This window comes from Euprymna scolopes, chromosome 5 (genome assembly GCF_053919585.1).
Source record: "Euprymna scolopes isolate OS-2025 chromosome 5, ASM5391958v1, whole genome shotgun sequence".
Classification (NCBI taxonomy): Eukaryota; Metazoa; Mollusca; class Cephalopoda; order Sepiida; family Sepiolidae; genus Euprymna; species Euprymna scolopes.
The window spans coordinates 5,986,483-5,999,443 of record NC_136486.1 but is presented as its reverse complement, the minus strand read 5'-3'; the positions used below and the strand labels follow the sequence as shown (position 1 = coordinate 5,999,443).

The 12,961-nt window shown below is 32.3% G+C and overlaps 1 protein-coding gene across 1 annotated transcript in view; it reads left to right on the top strand.

Moving 5' to 3' along the window:
- LOC145276697 (uncharacterized) overlaps window positions 1-12,961 on the top strand; it is a 1,014,367-nt gene that overhangs the window by 825,615 nt on the left and 175,791 nt on the right. Inside the window, exons 11-12 of the mRNA XM_080127889.1 lie at window positions 1,804-2,172; window positions 7,091-7,402. Of these exons, the coding sequence (XP_079984015.1) occupies window positions 1,804-2,172; window positions 7,091-7,402 (681 nt within the window). The remainder of the gene's footprint in view (window positions 1-1,803; window positions 2,173-7,090; window positions 7,403-12,961) is intronic.

The following is a 12,961-nucleotide window of genomic DNA, read 5'->3' as shown; positions in this document are numbered from 1 at the left end:
TTCGGGGTTGTACTATTGTAATGTAACGAACACGCAGAAATCAACTGAATTCCTTCTAGTATACCGACAAAAAATCTTAAACATATATATAAATAAAAATAAAAATGTTATGTAAATGTTTTTAAAAAGACACGTAATCACGTGAGCAGGATGCTTTCCTTCTGTTGACACGATAACAAGTAACGTTCTTATTTTTTATTATTTATCTATTTATCTATTTTTGAAAGAGTGCCACGTGCAAGTGGAGAAGGGAAAAACAAAGTTATGCAAAATTTGTGTCGAGAATTGTCTAAAGTTCCGACTTCTTTTTTACGTTCACTTTAATAAGAACGTGAATTTATGAGGTGAATTAATTCGACACAATGATGTTACATGATAAGGGCTGTCCCCTTTTCATGTAAGTATAAAAATAGAGAGAGTAGTTAAATGTAAAAATGAAATAGAATAGACGAAATTCGAACCTCGTAATTTAGGTTTAGAAATAGATTACGAGAGAGAATTAGCAAATGGAATGTAAAAAACAAACCATTGTTTAGCTTAGAGATAAAATAGTTTTAAGAAAAGAATGTGCATTGTCAATTCTGTTATTAAAAACAATTGAAGAATGCAACTATAAGATAATTTGATAAACACTTTTTAACATATTGGAAATATAGGTTACTGGTAATATAGGTTAAAATTCCTTTTGTAAACAAAGGAAAAAGTTTTGGACACGCATTTCCAGAACACGTGAAAGAAGACACATGTTTTAACATGTGTATGACGTCATGGAAAATGGGAAATTCTCGATATAGTAAGAAACTTTAGAGTCTGGGAAAGAGTCTGAGATGGAGTCGGAGAGAGAGTCCGAGGACGACTAACGACAGCCTGGAGTCGAGAGATGGGAGTCGAACGTCTGGAAGCGAGACGGTCACCTTTGAAACATAGTATGTAAAACTTTGAATTCCTGACTAAGAAAACCACGACCGGTCGGAGAAGAAATAAACCCATCATGTGTTTTTATAAACGTCATCTTTGTGTTGTAATTCTACCAAAAGGTAAAGTGATTATATGTCTTATATATCATGGGTTTTAAAATGTCTTTATATGAATCTCTTCATAACACGAACACAGAACGCAACATCTCTCTTACTAAGACTCTAAGACTTACTTTTAATAAGTCCTAACAACAAGAACAATAACAAAGATTAATAATAATAACTATATAACAATATGATTCAACTCAAAAAATGAATTAAAGCTGACGTGAATTAAGATTAAAGTTAAGGTGTTATTGTGGACCTTAACCCCTTTGAAATATATAGTAATTTATAAAAATGTATATGGCGATTAAGCTACACTGAATATTCGGCGTTTCATCCACTCTAGGATTCGTCAGGCTTATGCGCCTAAGCCTGACGAATCCTAGAGTTGATGAAACGCCGAATATTCAGTGTAGCTTAATCGCCATATATATTTTATAAATTACTAACTAGCTCTACCTACGTATTGAGCACTTTTAGGTAAATACTTAAAGTTTACGCATAAATCTATACTTTCGTATATTAATTTTATGTGAGTAAATGAAGTAGTTATATATATATATATATATATATATATATATATATATATATATATATATATATATATATATTACATTGCGATTTCGCCTTTTCGTGCCTCCTAGGAATGCAGATATTTCGGTCGCCATATGCCAAGGACGAGGAAGATTAGATAAAGATTTACCACGGCTATTTATGGTTTTGTTGCGACATTGTCACTCATACTTACTTGCCACGTAATATATTCTTTTTCTAATTTCAGTTCGACTTACCGGCGCTGAAGAATCACCGAACCACAGTAGTGGATTGGTCGAGATCTACGACGATTTCTATTGGCATACTGCCTGCGCGGATTTCAACCAAAGTTTTGACGAGAGGGCAGTGCAGGTAGCATGCCAGGAGCTTGGATACGACCGCGGCGTCCAGCTGCCCATACAGTCGAACGAGATTATGTATTCGTCCAACTTTCTGGAGAGGGTCCGGTGCAATGGGACAGAGAAGTCAATCCACGATTGCGATCTGACCTTTGTCAGTATCACCGATTGTTCAGACAACGTGTCACGATGTGTTCGCTATTACGAATGCCAAGATGAAGTGTACATTGGATGCTCAAAAGGAGATACTGACTTGGGTGAGTAGTTTTTATTTATATATTTTTATTGATATATTTTTGATTTATTTATATTTTTCATTTATATATATATATATATATATATATATATATATATATATGTATGTATGTATATATGTTTTATGGATTCATATTTTTATTTTACTTTATTTTATATATATATATATATATATATATACATATATATGTTTTATGGATTTATATTTTTATTTATATATTTTTATTGATATATTTTTTATTTATTTATATTTTTCATTTATATATATATACATATATGTTTTATGGATTCATATTTTTATTTTATTTTATTTTATATATATATGTTTTATGGATTTATATTTTTTATTTATATATTTTTTATTGGTATATATAATTTATTTATTTATATTTTATATATATAAATATATATATATGTTTTATGGATATATATTTTTTATTTATATATTTTTATTGGTATATATTATTTATTTATTTATTTATATTTTTTATATATATATATATATATATGTTTTATGGATATATATTTTTTATTTATATATTTTTTATTGGTATATATTATTTATTTATTTATATGTTTCATTTTTATACGTATTATATTGATTTATATTTTTATTTATATATTTTTTATTCATATTTTTTATTTATATGTATATATTTTATTTATTTATATTTTTATTCCTATGTATACATTTATTTATTTATATTTTTACTTATATTTATATTTTATTTATATATGTATTTATATTATATACATAATTTATTTTATTTCATATATATATATATTTATATTATTATTATTTATATATATATATATATATATATATTTCTATTCATATTATTATCATTTATATGTATTTTTATTTTTTATATTTTTTATTTACTCATATTTTTATTTATATATATTCTAAATTTATTTATTTATATTTTCTTTATATATGTATATTTTATTTATCTATACATTTTATGTATATATATTTTATTGATATATTTTTATTTAGTTAGTCAGGTAGTGGCAAATACAGAATTGCAGATTTAAAACTACATGATTCAGATACATTTTTTTTTGCTGATCTTGTGTTTAATAATGCATTAGAAATCGTACATCAATATAAAAATACTTAAACGTGGCTGTTACGCTCGAGTCGCCTTATCTCAAACTCCACATCGAAAAGGACAAACAAATGAAAATTAATAAATTCTTTTTTTTTTTTTTTAGTAAAAGCATTTATTACAATTACCGTCTGATTTTTTCATTCTAACTCATCATTTCATCTGCCATGAGATTAACAAAACCCTGCAATTTCAACAAAAAACTTAAGTCTCTAATGCAAACTTACTCCGTAAATATTTATCTCTGTTATGTTTTAAAAGTCAAGCCATTATTAGAGTTTTTCATTGACATAAAAGATTCAAGGAAAGCAGGAAGTGTAAGAGAAAACGGGAGGTGTGGGAGGAGTAAGGAAGTCAGAACACCACAGTCGATTGTCCAAATAAAGAATTTCATGGATAAAATCGTCGTGTGTCTATAGAAAAGACAATAAGTGCACAGCTTAATGTCATATGGAAACTGTACACGCAATTAATCGCGAGGAACTGAAAATTCGGAAGATTTGCGCGAAATTTGTTCCAGGTGTGATCAGATAAGATCAAAAAATTTGACTAAGGTGAGAATCAAGGCAGTTCTTCTTCCTTCCTTTAGTTTAGACTGATCTCTGTGACTTTGGGTTATTCAAGAAGCTCAAGGAAAACCTTAGAAGCTCTTGCTATGAGACAATTGAGGAGATGAAAGAGGCTGTAACGAGGGTCATTTACATGCTTACACAAGAGGACTTTCATAGGGCCTTCCAGAAGTTGTTGGAATGGTGCAACAAGTGCATTGCAGCCGGAGGAGATTACTTCGAAGGAGACTAGAGTTTCATGGGTGTAATGTCTAATGAAACTGCTCATATGAAAAAAGTCTGGCAACTTATTGAAGGTCCCTCCTATATTACTTTTGCTATTTCGTTTGTTGTGACTACATAGTTAAAAATGTGTATAATAGTTTTAATAATTCAGCATACAGAATGTCCTTCAGCATGTTGGTTGTGTTTCTCGGAAGAATACTTCTGGGAAAGAAGCTCTTTTTATAGAATTTTCTTTCAGTTTAAGACACGGGGACTGGTGGAAATTACCAATGATTATTGTAGCTACGCGAGTATTCGTGCGAATATTTTGCAGACGGAGGGACATAGATTGCGACTCAGTCGAGCACATACCATAAAAATAATGAAAGAGCAAAGATATACTCACAACCTCTCTCCAGTAGAAAGGAAAAAGTAGAGACGCGATAAGTTTTTACCCACTAGATTTCGAAGTTTTGTACCCTGTCCAAGAAGGAAATGATATTTTACTAACTCGTTCCAAGGTGTGGCAGCAGTACTCCATCTTAGAACGTGAATGTCGATTTATCACAATAACTGCTGCAGCTTCTTCGAGCCTCGTCCTGATTTTATTCCATCATGGCTTTATAAGAGCGTCAAAAAACTGGACGAACGCACTCAGACGTTGAAGTATTACCTGCTAATTCACACAGTGGCACAATTTTATTGTATATTCTATATAATCTTGTGAATTGATGTTACAATGGAAAGATCCAGACAAATTCTCAAAACTGGAAGGTAATTAATGAAATGTTAATAATTGGTAGGTTTGTAGTCCCGCCACGATAAAGAAATATATATATATATATATATGTATGTATGTATGTATATATGTGTATATATATGTATGTATATATATGCATATATATGTATGTATGTATGTGTATATATATGTATGTATATATATGTATGTATATATATATATATGTATATATATGTATGTATATATATGCATGTATATACATATGTATATATATGTATGTATATATATATGTATATATATGTATATATATGTATGTATATATATGTATGTATATATATGTATGTATATATATGTATGTGTATATATATGTATGTATATATATATATGTATATATATATATATATATATATATATATATATATATATAATATTTGTCACTTGGGGTGGGGTGAGTTTCTTCCTCATAGGTTCTAAAACAGCGGAGCTTATCATTTGCAAATTTAAAACAAAACTAATTTATGTCTGGCAGTGTTCTTAGATATGTTTTAGACAGAAAGTTATCCGATAAATATCGGAAATCGAAAAAACCTTGATCTTAAAAATAGCCTTTCTCTATTATAGATAAAAAGAATGATTTTTACAGAGGAATATTTTACGTGACATCGGCAAGGGAGATAATCAATTTTCAGCGAATCATTTCTTCTTAAAATCAACACATTTATTATAATCTGGAAATATAGCTTAGTTGTAGAGCTTTTGACTACAGATTCAAATTACCCTCTGTTCAAGCCGGGTTGTACCTCAGCATTTTTTTTATTATTAATGAGTTCAATTTACGATAAAATAAGAGGTCTCATTTAAAACCGCCTCGAGTCATTTCTACATTTGCATATTTTCAAACAAACATTAATCAAAAGTGATTTTTCCAGAGCATTCATCGTTAACACTAAATATCAGCTGGAATTGTAAGGTAAACAAACACAGACGGAATTTGATATTCGGCATTATCATTATTTATTTATTTTGCGAATTAGTCCACTGGGCAAATTATTCCTTATTTCTATAACACTACGTACGCAATCTGCATTAATTAAAGTGTTTAAGCGTATGATACGACTGGGCAACGCCGGGCTGTCAGTGTATATATATATATATATATATACATATATATATGTGTGTGTGTGTGTGTGTGTGTGTGTGTGTGTGTGTGTGTGTGTGTGTGTGTGTGTGTGTGTGTGTGTGTGTGTGTGTAAAGAAGTGAACCATAGCGGAAATACAGTCGACTAAAATAAGATGGAAAACGGGGTGAGAAAAAATAAAAAAAATGGGGGAGTTACATGTAACAAATGTACAATTCAGTAAAATAAATAAGTCGATTAAAAACAAAATCGTTAAAATACACCCGAAGCGCTTTTCGTTCAGACTAACGTTTCAAGGGTATAAGTCTGAAAATTATTATTATTTTTATTTTTATTTCTTTTTCGTTAGAATATTTGGTAAGGAATGGAATAAGAGCGGAGAGGAGGTTATTTCCGCTATGGTTCACTTTACAATTATTCTAAAATTTTGCGAATTGAATAAAGATATATATATATATATATATATAATAAATTCCACAGCCAAACACGTCGCAGCCCACAAGAGCCATGACAGTCAAAGAACCGGAATATATATATATATATATATATATATATATATATATATATACTTCAAAATAAAGTTATTCAATAGAAACCCAGTGATACTTGGTCTTTCAGAATATTATTGGCTGTAATATTTTATAAAGAAAATCCCATTGGATTTTCACTTCGGATATCACCACGCAACTTGGATATGAAACTCAATATCCTTTTCATTAATTTCCCTTACTCTGTGATATTTAAAAACTTTAAAAGATTTTAATTATGATTTTCTATGTTTATTGTTTTTTAGCAAATTATATATAAACCATTATAATATTTGATAAAAATTTTTTCCTCTGAGGAGATGGGTAATCATTGAAAACCTATAGATTAAGGAGATATACTAATGGATACGTATTCTTTGTCTTGCATATAATAATAAACATTTTTCTTGATTTGATATTTAACCATTTCACACCATAAATTTTAAATTTTGTAATTACTAAAATAATATATACATATATACATATATATATATATATATATATATATATATATATATATATATATATATATATATAGTATGAATCGTTATATCAAAATTATTTGTAAAAATATCTTATTTTACCTATAATTATACATTGTCTGTTTTTTCCCCCAATCTTATTTTCCAGATTATAACATTTTTCTCCGAAACGGAACCTATGGAACTTTAGTTATGGAACAATATGGCCTCCACGCCAGTTTGTGCGCGGAAAACTGGACGATCCATGAGCCGAACGTCATCTGTAAAGAGATGGGCTTTAGTGGTGGCGTCCTACTCGGTAAACTGATCTTCAGGGACCATTTCTTTTCATACAATACACGCAAGGACCGCTTCCAATGCACAGGCAAGGAAAAGAGTCTGAAGAAATGCACACATTCCATCGGAGAGTCATGTCCGAACAAATCTTCGTATCCCTCATTATTATGTTTTCATGAAAACGGTACGTAGTCATTGGTATTACTCGAAAGTATCTTTAAAAAGCTATGAACAGGGTATTATATGGATCCCTCTGCTATTATCATCTTGAGACCTATTAGCACAACATTTCGGTTGATATGAGCTCCGAATTCTTCAGGTGTAACTTGTCGAACTCGGAAATATATATATATATGTATGTATATATATATATATATATATATATAATTTAAAGGAGATTAGAATAATAGTCTAAAGAGCTAAGTGTATTTTAATGTAATAGTGAAATTACTAGTTTAATTAAAATACAGGAAATGCTCGTTGTAATTTAGATATATAATAAGCTCGATAGTTAAATGTCCTAGAGCTAATTCAATATTAAGTAATGTGATTTATAATTTAAAAGTTTTAAAATTTTTAAAATTTAAAAATCAAAATTTAATTAAATTAAAAATCAGTTTCATAAGAATTATGAAACTGATTTTTAATTTAATTAAATTTTGATTTTTAAATTTTAAAAATTTTAAAACTTTTAAATTATAAATCACATTACTTAATATATATATATATATATATATATATATATATATATATATATATATATATATATACTGGCTGTTCCAAAAGTCTTGGGCAAATTTTGACATTGAATATCTCTAGAATTATTAAGGATATCAAAATGTGGTAAATTCAGAAAGCTTGTAATCTCAACTCATTTATGGAATGTTCAAAAATGTTTTACGTAAGCATCATTCGTCACAGGACACACATCAAGCCGAGAGTCCAATTAAACTGTGTCAATTGCTTTATTGCAGATTAGTAAAATATCAATATTTCACTAAATATACGTCACAAAAAAAATGAAAACTATATCATCAAATCACTGTTTCAAGGTTAGTTATTTCCCAAAATTTTATTCAAATCCATGCGATATTCACAAAGTTATAACATTTTATTTATTATTAGGTAATTTATACTGTCTATCGCTTTATTGCAGGTCTGCCCAGGGTCATATAGCACAAACTATAAGTGACTGAGTGGCTAACCCTTATCCCTGAGTGGCTTCCGGGCCTTGATAGGTGGTGATCACTGTGTTAAAAAAAAGGTCTTTTAAAATGCCAAAATGGGTCGATTAAAGGTTATCGAAAAAGAAAGGATTGTTGCTGAACTCGCACAAGGATTATTCATCAAAGATTTAGCTATGGAGCGGGAAAGGGATCCAAGAACTTTGGCTTTATTCATGAACAACCCCAACATCAAATCTAAAAAGGATAAGGGCACCAGGAGAAAAATTTCACATGGTGATATTCAGAAAATTCGTAGGGAAGTCAACCAAAACCGTACTAGTGCTTCAATTTTTGCAAGAGCTTGAATTGCTCCAAGATCCAGGCAGGCCCGATGTAATGTGTTGAATGAGATGGTAAGGAACATCAAAACTATTCCAAGGCCTCCATTCAGCAAACAACAAAGGGGAAAACAAAAAGCTTGGGCACAGAATTACATGAAAATGGATCTCCAACATATCCTATTTACAGATGAGACCCGTGCTACTCTTGATAGTCAGATGTTTGAAACTCGAACGGAACTCCAACCCCTTACAGAGTTCATCGCCAATGAGGAGGTGGAGGCATCATGTTTTGGGCAGGAATCATTAGGGATAAGTTGGTTGGACCATTCCGAGTTCCAGAGGGTATAAAACTTACCAGCAATGCGTACACAGCCTTTTTGGATAAACATTTGTCACCATACTTGATGACCTTCCATTGTCACATCGCTTTCAGATAATTTTTATGCATGACAATGCACCATCCCATTCTGCTAGAGCGACTGCAGCCTTCCTTGAAACTATGGGCTTCTTTGGAGGAACTCATGACCTGACCACCGTGTTCTCCAGACCTTAACTCCATTGAATATCTCGGGTCAATATTAAAAAGTTTATGAAGGAGAAGAACAATTTACTTCAAAGGATGCCTTGTGGAGAACATAGTTGATATTGCTAGAGCCATAACTCCTTTTTGAGATCAAACAATTGACTTCCCGGGGTGGGGACAAAAGGTTGTTTTAGTTATTTAAAAAATGGTGGATATGCCGATAAATAATTAATTTATTTGAGGCTTATCATCTAGGATGTGCTTTTTATTATTGTTCTTGTACAGAAAAATATAATAAAAAATAAAGTTCGCATGATCAGACATTGTATTTTTGCCCTAAAACAACATTTTAAGAGACCTGCAATAAAACGATGGACAATGGAATTTCCACGATAAAGAATAAAATGTCATAACTTTGTGAATATCGCATGAATTTGAATAAAATTTTTGGAAATAACTAATCTTAAAGAAGTCATTTGCTCATACAATTTTCATTTTGTTGAGACGTATATTTAGTGAAATATTGATATTTTATTAATTTGCAATAAAGCGATTGACGCAGTTTATTACTAAACGCGTCCCAGCATTGCGTTGTCCACCACATCTTCTGAAGTTGAGGGGCGTCCGGTTCTGTTAGTTTAGCATAAGCAGCCATCCGCCATGCCTTGACCATGCCATCTCATAATGGACTTTCTTTTGTGGTGGATGTTTTTTTCCGGATTTATTTGACTTAATGCACATTAAACAAATGATTAGTTTTTGCAAATTGAAGCACAGAAAACGCCTACCATTCATAGTAAAGAAGATATGAGAACTTGGAATGTGCGAAATATTTTTGAAACAATCTTTATTTTACTCATTTTAAACTCCAAACAAGGCATACTCCCACTTTAACCTAAGGAACTACTATGTGAGTACTTTTCTGGCATGGTAGATAGAACCCATCATTTTGCAGCAGTCTAGGCAACGTCTTCGATTAAAATTCCATCATGGCAAGTTTCAACAAAAAATACGCGATTAAACCCGGATCTCCAACTTCCAACGTAGACCCACACTACCATGTGTCCTTCTCCAACATCAGTGGTAAACATTCTAACCTTCCAGAGGTTTAAACCCAATTACAGGAGACTGAACTAGACCTTTTATTTTTAAGCGAAACTGGCATTGGACAGACTATTTCCCTAAATGAGTTCGTAATCAAGGGATGCTCTAACTTAACTTCCAAATCTGACCCCCAAGATCGCCATGGGCATGGAATATGTGACTATATAAAAGATGGCTTTCCATGTGGTAGGGACATCTCCAGAGAAGATCCTAACTTACCCTATATGTGCTTCCGGGTTGCAATGGCTCACACTACTGCATTTATATTTACTCTCTATCGCCCCCATAACAGCGGAGTTACTATCTTTAAAAGCATATCTGAGAAAATTGACCAAGTTCTATCAGCTTATCCTTCAGCTAACATTCACGTATGTGGAGACTTCAATGGTCATAATGTGGAATGGTTGACCTACTCAAACATGACCGATGATGAGGGGAGGTTCTGTCATGATTTCTCCATTGCTTATGACCTCAGATTGTTCACGAATCCACCCGTGTGCCCGACAATGACGGCCAGTATGCGAGTTTCCTAGACCTTTTTCTCACAACTTGCCCTGAACTATGTTCAGTTTTCGTTCTGTTTCCTTCCGACCACTCAGTTGTATCAATTAAGATAAAAATGAACCTCTCCATCGTACAGTATATCAATACACTATGGCTGACTGGGATAGTTTCCGTACATTTATATCGGATCTACCTCTGCGTTTCATGTTTAAAAAGGATGTGTTCTCTATAGTATAAGATATGATGGAATGGTTAATTGTACGTATAGACCGTTTCATACCCTCGAAAAAGTTCCAGCAAAAACCTAACAGCCAGCCATGGTTTTCTCCAGAATGTGCTGCTACTATTGCGCACAGAAATAACTTTTTTCACTGCTTCCAACGTAATAGATGTATGGAAACTAAAGCCGCTTTCAGGACTGCCAGCAACCATTGTAAGAAAGTAATAAAGAACGCAAGAGAGTTATATGCTCAGTCCGTTTAGTACAAAGTAGCTGAGCAGCAGCTTGGTTCCCACCAGTTTTGGCAAATAGCAAACAGAATCCTGAACAGAAGCGTCATCTATCATCAATGGGCCTGAGTTAATCTCGTCAGCATTAGACAAAGCCAAACTCTTTACCAAGAACTTTGCGACCAAGGCTGCCAACCTCCAATATTTCATCCTGTATCAGAAAACAGGCTATGTGATATACAAATATTTGTACGTGATGTTGCCAAGCTAATCAAAAAACTTGACTCCAGTAAAGCAACCGGTTCTGACGGTATTCCAATTATAGTAGTCAAAAAACTACAACCTGAACTAGCACCCATACTTACAAAACTGTTTAAACGTTGTCTTAAGGAGAATTGCTTCCCATCACCCTGGAAAATCTCATCAGTATGCCCTGTATTTAAGAATTCAGGTGATCGTTCATCCCCCTCTCAGTACAGGCCAATAAGTCTCATGTACATCATGAGTAGGTTGCTGGAATCTGTGTTAAATAGAGAAGTAATCAACCATCTCAGCAAAAATAACCTTCTTAGTGACACTCAATATGGTTTCCGTTCTGCTAGATCTACAGCAGATGTGCTTACAGTTATATCTCATAGGATTAGCGAATCTCGACAGAGGCAACCTTTCTAGGGCAATTGCTCTTGACATATCAAAGGCCTCTGATAGGGTATGGCATAAAGGTTTACTTCACAAGATCTCCAGCTATGGTGTAGCTGGAAATGTATTCTCAAGTATTAAATCATTTCTCTTTGATAGGTTCATAAGAGTAGTAGTTGATGGGCAAAAATCAGAAGCTCACAGTATTAATGCTGGAGTCCCTCAGGGGTCCATCCTGGGCCCAACACGTTTCCTGATCTGTATTAATGATCTTCCAAATCACATCCTTACATCATGTGTAGATATTTTTGCTGATGACACTATCTATGGTAGCACATCTAAGACAGTAAACGACCAAGCTCTACGATTCTCTCTCCTCTGATCTTGATCACGTTGTACAATGGGGAAAGCAGTGGCTGGTTACTTTTAATGTATCTAAAACCTAGATTCTATCTTTACATCATGAACGTTCTGATCCCTATCTGCCCCCCCTCGCCAAACTTTCACAAGAAACACTCGTCTAGCTGAAAACACTATCAATAATTGCCTCCACTCTTTATCTGTGCCTAAACCTAAACGTAGATTCCATGATCAAAGCTTTTTTCTTAGAACTGCACGCCTGTGAAATTGTCTTCCGTTTATCTGCTTTCCAGCTAACTACAATATGGTTCTCTTCAAGTCCAACGTAAACAAGTTTCTGATGAGCCGTTACACTTAAGTTAACAAATTTACCGAACTTCCATTAATATCGATTACTATATTGTCCTTTTGACTATTGTACACTCTTTAACCCTTATCTTTGAGTGGCCCCTCGGCCTTGATAAATGGTGACGCCTATGTAAAAAAGAATATTCTAATTTATGTTGCATGTGAATGTTAGGCCGAAAGTTTGAAAGATATTTTTATTTGTCATGGCAATGTGTAGTTGAGAATTTTTTTAGCTGTTGCTAAATAAAATCACCTAAGTTTTTGCAGAATTAAATGTTATCATCCACTTACGATCTCATTCCACTACC